Source organism: Oryctolagus cuniculus, chromosome 15, assembly GCF_051225735.1.
Source record: "Oryctolagus cuniculus isolate XC-2025 breed Fujian yellow rabbit chromosome 15, ASM5122573v1, whole genome shotgun sequence".
NCBI classification, from domain to species: Eukaryota; Metazoa; Chordata; class Mammalia; order Lagomorpha; family Leporidae; genus Oryctolagus; species Oryctolagus cuniculus.
Window position 1 is genome coordinate 70,052,844 of NC_142881.1, and position 17,238 is coordinate 70,070,081.

A 17,238-nucleotide genomic window follows, 5' to 3' on the forward strand; every position below is an offset into this window, starting at 1 on the left:
CAAACTTTATCTTAAGTATTTGATTATGCCCTTTTATATCCTACAACTTGTACTTTAAGGCCGATCTCAAGGGGCCCATTGGGTGAGAGCTAATTTCATACTACTGCTGAGATGTGTTCATGGCAATTCATTCACTGTTGCTATTTTCAAATGAATCATTAAACAAGCTTTTAAAAGTGTTCTCAGTTTCAATTCTTAAAATATTTCTTAAAAGATTTGAAAGATTTGCTTGTTAATTATTTGAAAAGTGGAGTTATGAAGAAAGAGACAGAGAAAGAGAGAGAGCGAGAGCGCGCGCGCGCGAGAGAGAGAGATCCATTTTCCATTCACAGGTTAACTCCCCAAATGGCTGCAATGCACAGGGCTGGACCAGGCCAAAGCCTGGAACGTGGGAGCCTGGAACTCCACTAGGGTCTCCCATGTGGGTGGCAGGGGCCCAAGGACTTGGGCCACCTTCTTCCACTTTCCCAGGTGGATCGTCAGGGTGCCGGCTTGGAAGTGGAGCAGCTGGGTCTGCAGCCAGAGCTCAAATGGGATGGCAGTGTTGAAGGCGGCAGCTTAAGGCCCCTCAATTTCAGCTTCTAATAGAGTAATTAACAACAATGATAATCATAGAAACAGCTGCCCTTCATGTTTGAAGAATGTAGAGGGGTTTCATCAAACAAACCAATCCTCAGGTCTGCTGACCCATCAGTGGACCCCAGGATAAGAACCTTTGCTTTAGAACTTCTAAATATGGAGGCCGAGTTAGCTTGCTGCAAGCTAACTGGCTTGACCCCACACCGTGCTGCCCCATGGACGACTTAGTCCGCCCACTCCTGGGCACACGGCTTTGGCTGCCCCGCCACCTCCAGGCTTAGCAGCCTCCTACTCTCTACCTTGATCTTATTTGAAGATATCTGGTGTCTGTTTCACCTTCCCTAAAGGTCAACGTCCGTTTACTGACTTGCCCCACTAAGTCTGGATAGACACACCTGGTGGGCAGTTACAACTGACCTGCTCAGTCCAATCTCTCCCATAGTGACAGAGCCCGGGTGGGGTGGGGGAATGTCACACATACCTGCTCAGGGGAAAGGCCTGATCATGCCCAACCAGAGGCCCTCAGTGCCACTGATGCCTGCTAGCCATAGCAAACCTCTCACCCAACCCTGTATTCCTGGGCTGACCTTTCCTCCTCTTCTTGCATTAACCCCTTCTGGTAAGAACTTTGTGCATGCTCAGACTCAAGTGCAGTCGTTTCTTAACAGATGCCATTTAGGAGAGACATGTCAAATGGATCTGTTGTTTGAGGGAGAGATGGAATAATTTCTATAGTCATAGAAGGAATCAGAGGTTAGAGTTCGTTTTAAAAGTGTATTTCCCAGGAAAACATACTTCACTGTGACTCTATTGATATTGCAGAGTGATTTGATGCTGTGGTTGCCTCTGTTATTTATGTAGCCTCTGGACACATGTTACAAACAGGCCCTCAGGAGTCACAGGGATGTAGGTTTGAACCCTGGTGCTACCATTCACTAGCTCTGAAATAAACAAGCTACTTCATTCATCAGGCCCGTTTTCTCTTTTCCTTTTTTTTTTTTTTTTTTTTTTTTTTGACAGGCAGAGTTAGAGAGAGAGAGACAGAGAGAAAGGTCTTCCTTCCGTTGGTTCACCCCCTAAATGGCTGCTATAGCCGGCCGGCGCACTGCGCCAATCTGAAGCCAGGAGCCAGGTGCTTCCTCCTGGTCTCCCATGGGGTGCAGGGCCCAAGGACTTGGGCCATCCTCCACTGCCTTCCTGGGCCACAGCAGAGAGCTGGCCTGGAAGAGGAGCAACCGGGACAGAACCCGGCGCCCCATCCGGGACTAGAACCCAGGGTACCAGCGCCGCCGGCGGAGGATTAGCCTAGTGAGCTGTGGCACCAGCCCAGGCCTGTTTTCTAACTAGGAAAAAAGGGACAGCATCACCTACCTCCTAGAGGTTACAGTGAAGATTAAATTATGCCAAGACTCTTAGCATAATGCCTCGCTCACAGTGAGTGTTCAATTATTATATGCTCTTACTAACACAGAAGTCATTTGGTGGGGTTCTTGCGGATTCCAAGGACACAATGGATTACACAAGAAATGCCCCTTCTGGTGCAAAGTGTATTTTGCAGCAGGCTTGACGGGATGCCAAGACACCATCAGTAACACATTGAAAACCAAAATTTCATAATGTATTTATTTTTCAGTTTCCTAGGAAATACTCTGTAACACCCAGAACCCAGCTTTCAAACTCCCTGGCTGTGCAGATGGTAAAGCTCCATAAATGCTATAAATACCCCCCATTCTGTGTACATGTTGCATCGTTATCCAACGGCAAGAAAACCCCAGGGTCTGAGGAGGGTTTCCAATATTTGTGCATTGCTATGGATACTGCATAGGAAAGGCAGATGTCAATAACATGAACAGGATGTGGGGGTCTGAGGCAGCTAACGATGACAGAAACTATTCTCATTCTGAATGCATCATTGTTGGACAGCATCTGTAGAATATTTGGGAGCTGAGAGTATTACTTTGGATGTCTCATGCAACACTGCAGCTTGGTGAAACAGCAAGGGGTCTGGGACCTAGGTCTGCCACCACTACACTGGTGACTGCTATCCTCAACGTCCTCCGATCATCTCCCAGAGTAAAACGAGGCGGTGTGTGTGTGTGTTTCTGCAGTCTCTCTCAGTATTCTAAAGTGAACAGCAAACATGATATCATCTCAAATCCTGTGGAGTCTAATGCATTTCTAGTTACGTTGAGTGAAATAAAGCAAGCTTTTTAAGGCATCCAAGTTGAGCTCCGCAGTTGGCCAGACTGGGCCTTTCTCTCCCCTGGTAATGACTTGTCATGTTTACAAACCCGTGTAGATTTCAGTTGGCTCTCCACACTGTTTTGGATTCAGATTTTTTCCTCCTAAAAGAGCAACATGGAATGTAGGCAACCCAATGCTTGTTGGCAAATTGTCAAGAATTAAGTGAAAATTGGCTTAAGTCACTGAGCCGACTTGATGTCCTCAGAGCTCCTCTCGTGAGGCCAATCCACCTACTGCCCTTGGGGAATCAACCACGATATCTGATGTTCGGCACTGGGACAGGGCCAAGGCCAGGCCCTTGTCTACCAGGATACTTCAAAAAGCTTATAGAAAAGTGGAATTAGGGGCTAGCACCATTGCGCTGTGGGCTAAGCCACCACCTGTGATCTGGCATTCCATGAGAGTGCTAGTTCCAGTCCTCACTGCTCTACTCCCAGTCCAGCTCCCTGCTAATGCACCTGGTAAAACAGACTAAGATGACCCAAGTGCCTGGGCTCTTGCTACCCATGTGGGAGACTGGATGGAGTTCCAGGCTCCTGTGAACCCCACTAGTGTGTCCCTGTTTGAGGCCCATCCACTAGTCCAGAGATTTTCACCTCTAAACCCTGAAGGAAAAATAATAATACAATCCACATTTGGGCTGGGAGCCTGGTGCAGCAAATGCCTGAGGGCTGCCTATTTGTTTCTATAAACTACATCCCATCCCTAGTGGGGTTTTATGTTGCTAACACTCACGCACATGGCCTGTGCTGTCACTAACGTGGTGCAAGGATCAGGTTGCAACTCGAAGCTTCTATTTCTTCAGGTCCATCGCAGGAGCGGGGGAGTCCTCCACCTGAGCTAGTCAGTCATCTTTGGCAGGAACTCCCTTCATGTCTCTAACTCTCTAGCTGTAAAATGGGGACAATGGTTGCCTTAAAAAGCTGTGGGCTTTGGATATTTTATTATCAGTGTTTAGAACAATGATGCTGAGCCATTTCTATGTCTTCTTTTCAGAAATGTCTATCCAGGTCCTTTGACCGTTAGTAATTGGCGCATGCTTTGTTGCTATTGAGTTGTATAGTTCCCGCATATTTTGGATATTATCAGATGTATGCTTTGCAAAAATTTTCTTCCACTCTGTAGGTTTTTCTCTTTGCTCTGTTAATCATTTTCTTGGCTGTGCTGAAGCTTTTCAGTTTGTCTATTTTATCTTTTGTTGCCTGGACTTTTGGGATTAGAGCCATAAAACCATCACCGAGATTAACGTTATGGAACTTGCCCCCTCTATTTTCCTCTAGTAATTGAGATCTTAGATTTAAGTCTTCAATGCATTTCTATTTTTGCAAATGGCATGTGGCAAGGGACCAATTTCATCCTTCAGCATGTGGACATCCATTTCTTCTCAGCAGCATTGAGTGAAGAGACTGTCCTTTCCTGTGTGTTCCTGGCCTCTCTGTCGATGATCCATTGACTGCTAAATGTCCAGGTTTATTTCTGGGCTGTTTTCTTCTGTTCCACTGTTTTATACCTCAACTGCAGGCTCCCTAACTTCTCTGCAGTTTTCGGACTCTCAGTGTAAAGACATAAAGGGCCTCTGAAAAGCAAGCTGTTTGCTAAAACAAAAACTTCACCTATCTGGAACACGACCTCTTAAACTCAAGGCTGTTAACACTGTGGCTGATCAAACATGTTTAGACTTGAGCTCTATTGAGTCATAGCATATTGAATGTAGGAAATACTGTTAGTTTATAAATCGGGCCTGTTAGTAAATTGTGAAGCAATTTGTTTTGTTTTGGTCCTTTTTTCTATTTTTCCAAAGTATGCACGCTCTGAAAATCTTTAGGGTGGGGAAGAAAACAATTTAGTCCATTTGCCTTCCAAGTCGATTCCAGTAAGATGCCTCTGATTTTTTTCTCAGACTCAAAGCTGTTTTTTTTTTTTTTATTTTTCTCATATCATTGCTAAGACTACAACATAAAGATGCCTCCATTTTTATTTTTTCCTTCACAGACATCAAAGCTCCTGGGCTGCAAGGGAGGGAGCGTCCCAAGGCCCAGAATCGGCCTCTTCCTGTGTGATGCTGTGTAAGTGACCTCCCCTCACTGTGAGGCTGTGGATGGGTCTATGACCTGAACAGCCAGCACCATCTGCTAAGACCCCACCATAGTAAAATCCCACATAAGATGGCATGATTTTATACTTCTGGCACTGAAAGAAAATGCCAGAACATTCTTCACTTGCTGCAGAGTTTCTATCAAATGCTGAATGAAATGAAAACAAGAGGAAGTCCTATAATTCAAATACACTGGTGTCCACCCCAGTGCCTCAGTGTGTGTGCAAGAGTTAAGTGGGCCTCTGGCCGGCGCCATGGCTCACTAGGCTAATCCTCTGCCTTGCGGCACCAGCACACTAGGTTCTAGTCCCGGTTGGGGCGCCGGATTCTGTCCTGGTTGCCCCTCTTCCAGGCCAGGTCTCTACTGTGGCCCAGGAGTGCAGTGGAGGATGACCCAAGTGCTTGGGCCCTGCACCCCATGGGAGACCAGGATAAGTACCTGGCTCCTGCCATCAGATCAGCGCGATGCGCCGGCCACAGCACACCGGCCGCGGCGGCCATTGGAGGGTGAACCAACGGCAAAGGAAGACCTCTCTCTGTTTCTCTCTCTGTCACTGTCCACTCTGCCTGTCAAAAAAAAAAAAAAGTGGGCCTCTATAAACCTAAGAGGGATATACCCCGAAACCACAGCATTCTGCATTTCTCTGTCAGTGAAAAACTGATATTTGAACCGTACAAACAGCCCCATAAAGTCTATTTGAGACAGAATCAAATATGTGATAATATATCAAAACTGAGAAACACAAAAAAGCACTTGGTTGAAGAGATAACACACAGCATTTTATTTAAATTAATCCATTTCTTTCAGTAACCTGATAGCACGGTCCCCAGCACCACCAATATTAGTCATTATTATTTCTCTTTGGAAAGGACTTCTTAAAAACTGGGTTTGATTTCCATGATGCTTAACTCCATGGTCAAAAATGGGGTTCCTTAGTGAAAAGCAACTCATAATCACAAGAGAACTAGAGAAAAACTTTAAGACAAATACCACCAGAAGCAATTCATAGTCCATATTCTTTTTTCTTTAAAAGACAGAGCAAGCAAGACAGCAATCTTCCATCCACTGGTTCACTCTTCAAATAACCACAGTGGCTGGGGCGGGGCCAAGCTGAAGCCAGGCCCAGAACTTCTTTTGGGTCTCCCACGAGGCTGCAGGCCAAGGACTTGGGCCATCCACTGCTGCTTTCCCAGGCACATTATTAGCAGAGAGCTGGATCAGAAACGGAGCAGTTGGGTCTGGAACCAGTGCCCATGTGTGATGTGCAGGTTTAACGTGCTATGCAACAGGGTTGGTGGCCCCAGTCCATAATCTTTTATATTGTGGTTTCAATTGGAAGCTCTCTTTTGGGGGAGGTAGTTGTTTCTCATAAATGTCTGCTTAATACAAATAACTTGCCCCCTCCCCATATTATGGAAGGGGTATGAAGACTAGTCCAAAGAGAACAAGTAAGCCATCCTCTAGGGAAGGAGGCCTAATGGCTCCTAATGGTGACAGAGTCATCCCACCAGTCAACAGTAGTAAGATATATCCACCAGAATGGAAGACACTAATTTGATGGATAAACCATGAGCTAGACTCTTCAGAGCTGGAGGAAGACACTTGGAGTCTGGAGACAGTGATGGAGAACATGAAAGCATGAAAAAGAGACAGGTTTCCCACCGGGAGTCTCACCAAGAGGTGACACAGTCAGCCAAAGGTCTTGCGGCTGTCTTTTGAGAGGACAGTGTATGCAATGAGTCCTGTAGTTTTCACATAAAAATTGGAATGATAATGAACGAGTAGAAAGTAAAGTCAGCAATCAACACTGGTCAAACAACTCCGTGCACGGCAGGGGGACAGGTAAGGTGGGGGAAGTAGAGCTAAGCTGCACCCTGAGCTGGAGCAGCAATCAACCCCTGCGAGCCACAGGGCACCGTGTCCCGGGGTCCAGTGTAGGGAAAGGACACTTCGGTCAGCAGCAGGGAAGGCCACCAGCCCTGATTCTCAGCGTGCCTCTATGTGATCACTCAGTCTGCCCGTTCCAACTTCCTTATTTTTCTCTGTAATTTGAGAAACAGAAGTTTGAAAGGGTAAGATTCTGCCTTAGAGGTGCCTAACAAATGTATAAGGAACTGATGTATTGTAGAAGTGTCCCTACATCTTGGTCCAGAAAGATGGAGAGAATTTAAGGGAAGGAGAGCTAACATGGTGGTAGTGCGGCCAAGATGTTTTAACAAGAAGGAAAGGAGCAAAGAAAAACCAACAAGCAAATCTAGCAAGCGTGTGTCTCAGCCCAGATGACAGCAGAGCCCACAACGCCAGAGGCCCTTAAGAAGGTGGGGGGGAAGCCCTCTTCTGTGCTGAGTCCGCAGAGCTGAAGGCTAAAATCTTTTCCTAGTTCCTTAATTTACTTGTAAACTTGTATTTACTTTTCCTATTTCCTTGTTAACTAACTGGTCTATTCAAGCTCAACCACAGCATATTATACGAAAAATGAGTAACTGCAGGGTCCTAGATAGCTTTGAGGGAAACTTTTTACAAAACAGAAATATCATTGAGTGAAAATGGCAGTCCCCGTCACCCTGGAAAGGTGTCTGAATTAAGTAGAGGCAACTTCTGTATATTTGCTTTTAATTTTGTTTTTGGCGCTTTGGTCTGTAAGCAATCAAGATGGAAAGAGATGCTATCCCAAAGAAGAAAGTCTGTAGGAACCAGAGTAGCTGAGCCCGACCATTTGTGATTCCTTTATACCTAAAAAAAAAAAAAAAAAAGTACAAAATATAAGCACCATAATTTTGATCTTATGGTTTCACAGGAAGCATTGTTTATTTATTTATTTATTTGACAGGCAGAGTGGACAGTGAGAGAGAGACAGAGAGAAAAGTCTTCCTTCCTCTGTTGGTTCACCCCCCAATGGCCGCTGCGGTGGGCGCACCGCGCTGATCCGAAGCCAGGAGACAGGTGCTTCTCCCGGTCTCCCATGTGGGCGCAGGGCCCAAGCACTTGGGCCATCCTCCACTGCACTCCCGGGCCACAGCAGAGAGCTGGCCTGGAAGAGGAGCAACCAGGACAGAACCGGCGCTCAGACTGGGGCCAGAATCTGGGGCGCCGGCACCGCAGGCAGAGGATTAGCCCAGTGTGCTGCGGCGCTGGCCTTATTCTTTTTTAATTTTTATACTTTTTCTATACTTCCATCTGTCTACCACCTCCCCACCCTGGTTTTTTAACTTAAAGGGGCAATTTATTTTTTCTCTTCCTTGCTTCCTAATAAATGTATTTAGGATGGTACACTATTCCTTGGAACTAGTCTGGCTACTGTCCAGGTAGAGCAGGGTAGAGCATTATAACACGGTTTCTCATGAGATGACTGAAAGGAGATGGGCACTGGTATGGCTTCAGAGCAAGTGTCTGAAGATGTGAAGATTTGTACCAGATGTGAATCCCAGCTTGGCCACCCGCCAGCTGTGTCCTGGGCACATCACTAGTAGCTCTCAGAAACAGTATTCTCATGTGAAAAACAGTCATAGCAGTAGTATCTGTCCCACTTGGTTTATGAGATATATACACAAAGTGCTTAGGAAAGAAACTGGAACATAGTGTTACTATACAGTCACTCAACTGTCTGAAAGCTCAACAGAAAATGATTCAGCTTAAGTGAACGGCTTGCTGCAGGCTCATGTGTATGTAATTAAGTCTCACTTGCATAAACCTTTTATTTAAAGCAAACTTTATATGCATATATACAAATGTTTTTTTCTATCAATAAATTAAAGGATAAAGATTATACATTTTAATAATGCAAAAAATAGGGGTCAGTGCTGTGGCATAGTGGGTAAAGCCGCTGCCTGCAGAGCTGCTTTCCCATACGGGCACAGGTTTGAGTCCCGACTGCTCCACTTCAGATCCAGCTCTCTGCTGTGGCCTGGGAAAGCAGTAGAAGATGGCCCAACTCCTTGGACCTCTTTACCCATGTGGGAGACCCAGAAGAAGTTCCTGTCCTGGCTTTGGATAGCCCAGCTCCAGCTGTTGTGGCCAACTGGGGAGTGAATCAGCGGATGGAAGACTCTCTCTCTCTCTCTGCCTCTCTTTCTCTTTCTGTGTAACTCTGACTTTCAAATAAACTAATAAATCCAAAAAAATGCAAAAATATCTGATAAGTTTCAACATCCATTCTTCAAAGTTCTTAGCAGACTCAGATATACAGTTGAACATCCTCATTTTGACAAAGGAGATCTATAAAACTCTAGAATAAACATGATGCAAGGACACTGACAGCTTGGCGATCAGGAACCAGGCATCATGTCCACTTCTAGGCAACATGCACTGGAAGTATGAGTTAGTACAACAGGGAAGAAACACAAAGCAAAGGGACTGAACTGAGAAGAAAAAATAAAACTGTTTCTAGAGACACTTGAATGATGACTAGAAAACTGAAAATAATCTATAGATGAACTATTAGAATTAATAAATGAATTTTAAGGTTGCTACGTATAAGGTCAATATATAAAACTGACTATATGCATATATGCTACCATCAAACAATGATAAAATGAAGGAAAAGTCACTTATAACAACATCTGAAAGTACAGGAAGCTGGATATTAACCAAATAAAGAATAGGAAAAACATCACAAAACTCTAAGGAAATGGAGACAAATCATTTTTCCTGGTTTAGAAGACTTAATAACGGAAATATGCCATTCTGCTACAAATTAATTCATATGGTCAATCTAATAAAAATGCCAACAGATAAATTTTTCATATTTGAAGCACATGACAATGCATAAGGCTGTGCAAAGGCCCAGGAACAGGTAACTCTGAACAAGGTGAGAGGGCATGCTCCATCAGGTGTCAGTGACTACAAAGCTACTACTGTAAGATAATGTTATGCTGGCCCAAGGACAAAGAAGCAAACCAACAGAAAAGAACAGTGAGTTCAGAAACACAGACATATATGTGGCTATAAGCCACAGCACATTAATGAAGAGTGAAAGTCTCAAGAAGTGGCTTGGGGAAAACAGGGCATCCATATAGAAATATCAAGATAAAGTTGAATACTTGCCTCTCACAAAAAGTCAGTTCCAGGTAGATTAAAGACCTAAGACCCAGGGAGTAGAATTTAGCCCAGTGATAAAAGAATCTGCCTCCCACATCACAGTGCTGATTGCTCAAGCAGTAGGGTCCCTGCCTTGTGGGAGACCTGGATTGCAAAGGCAGACCTGGATTGCTTTCCTGGAGCCTAACTTTGGCCCTGGCCCAGCTCCAGCTACTGGAGATATCTGGAGCATGAGTGAGTGGAGTGGAGTTCTCTCTCTCAAATAAAACTAAACAATCATTAACAAAAGAAAAATGTTTTTTAAAGTTAAATATTCACTGCTAGTTTAACTAAATGAATTCTGGAATATACAACTAGAGGAATAGTATGCAAAATTTAAAACTATTCACCAAACTTTATAAAAAATTATTTTATTTGAAATAAAGGCAGAAAGGCTGAGAGGGAGAGAGAGAAAGAAACTGATTTCCTACCTGCTGGATCACTCTCAAATGCCACCAACAGCCAGGACTGGAGCAGGCTGAAGCCAGGAGCTGAGAACTCGGTCAGTATCTGGGTCTGTCACATGAGTGGTAGGGACCCATGGGCTTGAGGCATCATCTGAGGCCTCCGAGGGTGTGCATCAGCAGGAAATTGGAATTAAGACCACAGCCAGGATCTGATTCCTGGCACTTCGATATAGGATGGGGCTGTCCCATGTAGCATCATTAAAAAAAAAAAAAAGTATTTATTTGAAAGTCAGAGTTACACAGAGAGAGGAGAGGCAGAGAGGTCTTCCATCCGATGGATCACTCCTCAATTGGCTGCAACGGCCGGAGCTGCACCGATCCAAGGCAGGAGCCAGGAACTTCCTCCGGGTCTCCCTCACAGCTGCAGGGGCCCAAGGACTTGGGCCATCTTCCACTGCTTTCCCAGGCCCGAGCAGAGAGCTGGATGGGAAGTGGAGGAGCCAGGACTCCAACCAGCACCCATATGAGACGCCAGCATTGCAGGTCTCGGAGGCTTTACCTGCTACACCACAGTGTCCTCCCTCAAGTAGCATCTTAACTGCAGGGCCAAGTGCCTGCCTTCAAGGTTATTTTAAAAACATGGCAGGGAAAAAAAAAAAAAAAAAACATGGCGGGGCCGGTGCTGTGCCCCGCTGCTCCACTTCCCATCCAGGTCTCTGCTATGGCTGGGAAAGCAGAAGAAGATGGCCCAAGTGCTTGGGCCCGCACCGCATGGGAGACCCGGAAGAAGCTCCTGGTTCCTTTTTTTTTTTGGATCAGTGCAGTACTGGCCATTGCAGCCAACTGGGGAGTGAACCAGAGGATGGAAAACCCCCCTCTCTCTCTGTGTGTCTGCTTCTTTCTGTGCAACTCTTTCATATAAATACAATAAATCTTTAAAATGAAATACAAAAAAAAAAATAAAAACATGGCAAAGTGCTTAAGTGTATGATTATGGCAGATATAAAGTCAAACATATAGTCCAATCTTATCTCTGGTTAAAAGAAATTCAGAAAGGTATGTATTTTTAAAACATGGGATTTAAGAGACTATATTATAGCCTGATTGTGTCCTTGAGCTTCTGCTTAGGGACTGGCACATGGAGGGTGCTTAGTAAATGTTAGTTTCCTGCCACCTCCAAGGTCATTTCTGTATCTACATACAGCGCAAAGTACTCTTTCCTACAGGATGATGACTGGATTAAAAGTTTACAGGTATGGATTAAAACAAAAGGGAACTCAACAAAATATTACAAGTAGTTATTCCTGGGCAGTAGGATTTGGGAAGCTCCAAATTTATACCATGTCTTCATGTATTCTTGCATTCAAATTTATTTACTCTTTCATTGATCTCACAAATCAAAAGGAGTATTAATTCTGATTTAAAGTGAGCTATGGCACATTCTAACACGTGAGATCCTTAAAGGACCGGTTTTAGGAACACAGTAAGAGAGACGCAACCTCCCTGGGCTTGTTCCCCTTCTCCCTTCAAAGAAGTGTACAACACAACACAGTCTTTTGGTTTTCATTAGAGGCTCCAAATGCCAGTCACAAGAGCTGTCAAGCTGCAGGGCTGGGCCAAACATCCTCGGCTAACACCTCAGGGAGGCCCAAGAGGCCACTGGGAAGGAGTCTCAGAACACTTGGGCTTTCCTACCACAGTCTCAAGCCCAGAGAACAGTTTCAACAAAGCCACCTGGAAATCCCCTTGCACTCTGGCAAAGGGCGACTGTGTCACTCCAAAGCGTAGAGATGGGTTCAGCCTGCCCAGTGGGAGAGCAAAGGAACAGGACTTCACAGAGGACCCCACTAGCAGACGGTCCCGGAGGGGAGAACAAATTGTCCAAAAGTACAAAGAATCTTTTTCAGTACTCTCACATAGTAGTCACCTACAGTAGCATCTGCTGAGTAGGGTCTGTTTGGGGGCTTTTAACTTGCATTTAGCTCCAGAATTACCTGCAGACCTTTAAGAAAGAACAGACTTGTAGGTCTGAAGCAAGACCTGCCAGATCAATTTTTCTGGTGGAAACCAGACATGTACAGTGAAACAGCTCCTCAGGTGGTTCACTGTGGCATCAAGATAGGAGATTACTGGCCTAGGAAAGTAACTCGGCTCTTTCGCACACTAGGAGGCAGACTCCTAATCTTTTGTTCTAGGTGCTGCTGTACAGACAATTAAAAAAAGTGTAAAAAAAAAAAAAAAAAAAAACAAAATAACAGTCAGCCTAATGCACTAACGGAGTAAATAATAACTAACACAAACTAAATGGACTCACTCACCGGACATTTACTGAGTATTCCTGCGTCAGGCCCAGTATCAGGCATGGGTACTCCACACTACCTCAGAGTGCTCTCAGCCTAGGCGTGCATGAATTATTTAAATGTGGTGGCTCAGCTTCTACCAGATACCGCGAGAAAGGTGACCAGGACCTAAATAATGACTTACTTGCACAGCACCATGGCATACAAGGACTCTGCCACGTGAATCATCCAGGCAAACCAATACCTGAAACAACAACAACAAAGAGGTTAAGTTGCCCTTGGCACACCAGCATCCTACATTCAGGTGTATGATTCGAGTCTCGGTAACTCTGTCTCTGATTCAGCTTCTGGCCAATGCACACCCTGACAGACAGCAGGTGATGGCTCAAGTACTTGGATTCTTGCCATCACGTGGGAGACCTGAATGGAGTTTCTGGCTCTGCCTTTGGCCTAGTCCAACTCTGGCTGTTGTGGGCATCAGGGGGAGCGAAATCAGTGTATGGAAAATTTCTCTGTACCAAAGAAAAAGAAAATTTTTATAAGGATTTATTTATTTATTTGAAAGGCAGGGTTACAGAGAGGCAGAGGCTGAGAGAGAAAGAGCGAGGTAGAAGCCTTCCATGTGCTGGTTCACTCTCCAGATACCTACAATAGCTGAAACTGGGCCAATCACAAGCCAGGAGCCAGGAGCTTCTTCCAGATCCCTCACATGGGTGTAGGGGCCCAACCCTTGGCCATCTTCTGCTGCTTTCCCAGGCCATAGAAGAGTGCTGGATTGGAAGTACAGCAGCCGGGACTCGAACCGGCATCCATAAGGGATGCCGACACTGCAGGTGGCGGCTTTACCTGCTAATGCCGGCCCCAAACCTATTTCTACAAGTCAGTCTAGTTTAAGGGGGGGGATTGTCAGATGATAAAATCTAACAGAAATCTGGAAAGATTCCTAAACGTGAACTAGCGCCATTCTTCAATACCTAAAGGCAACTGCAGGCCTTCAAGGTCTCCAGCGAGACCAGCGTGTCGTTTCTGCAACTCTCCTTACCCGTTGTGCAGGAGGGTGTGATGACGGTCCACCAGGTACTGAGTGAAAGAGCCCAGGAGCCCAAGGCTCTCATAAGGGATGCTCTGCGGCCAGAGGACAACCCACTGAAAGAGAATCAGAGGCACAAAGAAACCATTAGGGCACCTGAAGACCGGCAGGTAGGAAAGAACACCAATTCTACCAAACTAACTACTGGGGAAACAGGGTCTGAAGGAGGGCACCTGAATCTCCATCCTCTATTTCTAAAAAGCAGCTCCAATGGACGTATGCCACAAAGAAACGAGGTGATGATCAGGCTCCGTGCACTGGCGGAACGGATCCGATTTTTCATGAATTCCACCCCAAACGTTATTTCCTAGACTTGTAGGAGTCTGCGTGCTTTGGCCAGCTTCTGTCCTGCAAACGGTGGCTTGGGCTCAGTCTCGCAGTTAGAATCATGCTCTTCCACTCTTGCACACCACGCAGACACACTCGGAAAATCAGACTCGCGGAGGTTTAACAGCAACTCCTCGTTCATGTAAGGTTTTTGTGGTGACCTTACCAACTCCTCCTCAGGCTCTGTTACAAGCCTTTCTGTGAATCACTGTCAACCCCTCCAAAGTTTAGTGCTCCACTTAGATCTGCACCAAAGGCAACACTACTTCTCCCAGGATGCTGTTTAAAGTCAATATTCCAATAAAGTACAACATATCACTGCGGCCTCCTAACCACGCGGTGGAGAGGGGCTGGCATCTGCCAGTTCCACTAAATTCCAACTCGAATCTTCAGTTTCCCAGCTTGTGTGTTCCAACAGGGTCGCGGGATCCTGGCACAGAAAGGGCACTCGGGAAAACTAGAGCCCCACGCCTCCATCCTGCACACGGCGAAAGGAGGGCGGAGGTGGTCAGAGCGACGCCGCTGTGGAAATGACACCCGTCCAGGTTCCAGGATCTCCCGGGAAAGATCCAAACTAGCTTCGCCTTCCTCCTACATGATACCGGTTTACCCCAACCTGTTTCCGGGCGTCTTTCCCGTTCGTTATCCTGGAAGTGAGACGAAAGTCACTCCTCCCCGCAGTAGAGCTGTCCTCCTGCTGTCACACCGGTTCTTGCTCACCAGTGAAATCCTAGCCATCCCTTGGCTTTATCCGCCGTTTTCCAAGCAACTCCCCCTGCTTCAAACACTCTAAACCTTCTAAAACCCGGCTTAGCATCTGCTGGCGTTCGTAACCTAGGCAACCGCACGGTGCGCATGCGCACCGACGCCGTTCCCACGGCGCCCCTCACGCTACGACAGCCCGGAGGGCCAAAACACAGGCGCCCGCGTCCGCGCCCCGCCCCTCACCGCTAAGTATCCCAGCCCCAGCCCCGTGACCAGCGAGGGCAACGGGCTGGCCGTCCGGAAGTAGGCGGTTGCATCCCTTGCGGCCTTCGAGTTCGCCAGCACCATCGTGAAAGACCCAGGCGCTCAGTCCGCAGGTGGGGAGTCGTGCCCGCCCCCACCTGAGGAAAGTAGGCCAACCGGTTTTGCAGGGCCTAGAACACCTGCCAAAAGCCTTGGCAGCCGACTGCATCTGCGCCTCCTTCCGGGTTCTGTCTTCCCTCCCCGCTGGGAGGCGAGAGAGCGGGAACTGCGCCTGCGCGGCCCCTCCTCCAAGTGGAGGCGGAGGCCTGGGTGACAGGAGCGCTCCCTCCAGGCGGTTGTCCCAACTCGGTTGCCCCTACCGTGTAGTAGCCAAAGGAGAGCATGATGACCGCGAACCAGAACACACTGCCCCTCTGGAAGTAGGCCGCGTTGCCTGCCGCCATCGCCATCGCCATCGCCATCGCTGCACCTCCTTTCTGGGCGGCGCGGGCGGCTCTGCTCCCAGTGCAGTGGATGCAGGGCCAGCAGGGGCGGGCCTGGGCGGCTGCTCCGCCCAACCCGCGAGGAGGGAGGAGGGCCCCGGGCTTGCCAAGCAAGGGGGTGGCCCGACCAGCCCTGTCTTGGCCTGGTCATTATCTGTAGGGGACACCCTTTCCAAGCGTCGCTCTCTGTAACGCTGTCTTTCCAATACATACATGTTTTTTAAAGAAAGATAAATAGGGGCCGGCGCTGGGTGCAGTGGAATAGGCCACCACCTGTGGCCCTGGCATCCACATATTATAGGCATCCCTGAACTATGACCAGTTGACCATGACGGATGTTTTTGATTGCTGTCAATTTTGATTTGGCAGTATGTTAAAAATTTTCATTCTATGTTCATCAGAGATATTTGTCTGTAGTTTTTTGTTGTTGTGTTCTTGTCTGGCTTGAGTATCAGGGTAAGGCTGGCCTCCAGCAACGAGTTTAATTTTATGTAAGGTATACAAATTTCATGTATTTCATATATACAGATTTAGGAGCATGGTGATCCTTCCCACCCACGCTCCCATCCTTCTTCCTCCTCCCTCTCCTAGTCCCAATCTTAATTTTTTTTTGACAGGCAGAGTGGACAGAGAGAAAGAGAGAAAGGTCTTCCTTTACCGTTGGTTCACCCTCCAATGGCCGCCATAGGTGGCGCGCTGCGGCTGGCGCACCGCGCTGATCGATGGCAGGAGCCAGGTACTTCTCCTGGTCTCCCATGGGGTGCAGGGCCCAAGCACTTGGGCCATCTTCCACTGCACTCCCTGGCCACAGCAGAGAGCTGGCCTGGAAGAGGGGGAACTGGGACAGAATCCGGTGCCCTGACTGGGACTAGAACCCGGTGTGCCGGCGCACAAGGTGGAGGATTAGCCTAGTGAGCCACGGCGCCAGCCATCCAATCTTAATTTTTACAAAGATTTATTTTCAGTTTACTTTATACTCATTATCCCTACAGTAAGTAAAGAGTTCAACAAACTGTAGAGACAAGGGCTGTAAACCATCATTGCATCTGAGTGTCAATTTCACTTAAATAGATTACCTTTTAGGTACACTTAGTTACCATAGGCAGAGTGACAGAGATGGGAGGCAGGAGAGAGAGAGACAGAGACAACCATTCCATGTTCTGGTGTATTCCCCAAATGCTCACAACAGCTGGGATGGGGCCAGCACCAGGCTGAAGCCAAAGTCAGGAATACTCCATCTGAGTTTCCCGTGTGGAGAAGAGGAACCCAAGTACTTGGACAGAGGTGTGGTCAGGTAGGGGCATGAGGTCACTCAGTGTGGGGTGGAGGTCTGATCTTCCAGCTCACAAATCTGATCAATTTTTATTTATTTATTTATTTGAAAGTCAGAGTTACACAGAGACAAGAGAGGCAGAGAGAGAGAGAGAGAGAGAGAGAGAGAGAGAGGGAGAGAGAGATTGCTTCCATTGCCGGTTTCACTCCTTAATTGGCCACAATGGCCATAGCTGTGCTGATCTGAAGCCAGAAGCCAGAATCTCCCCCAACACCCAACACCCCACCCCCAGTCTCATCGGGTCCAGGGACCCAAGGACTCGCTCCATCCTCCACTGTCTTCCAAGGCCATAGTAGAGAGCTGGATCGGAAGTGGAGTAGCCAGTTCTGAAACTG

The 17,238-nt window shown here is 47.0% G+C and overlaps 1 protein-coding gene across 10 annotated transcripts in view; it reads right to left on the minus strand.

Annotated features, from left to right (window-relative positions):
* LOC127485798 (transmembrane protein 254) overlaps positions 1-15,650 on the minus strand; it is a 29,570-nt gene extending 13,920 nt beyond the window's left edge. The window contains exons 1-4 of one of the 10 annotated variants that reach the window (XM_051829207.2): positions 15,448-15,648; positions 13,745-13,848; positions 12,887-12,946; positions 5,677-7,652 (exon numbers count right to left, since the gene is read on the minus strand). In XM_051829207.2, the coding sequence (XP_051685167.1) occupies positions 7,532-7,652; positions 12,887-12,946; positions 13,745-13,848; positions 15,448-15,549 (387 nt within the window). In that variant the 5' untranslated portion in view covers positions 15,550-15,648 and the 3' untranslated portion in view covers positions 5,677-7,531. The other 9 variants (XM_051829204.3, XM_051829203.3, XM_051829205.3 and 6 more) reach the window with 9 other exon arrangements.
* Positions 15,651-17,238: the final 1,588 nt, after the last annotated feature.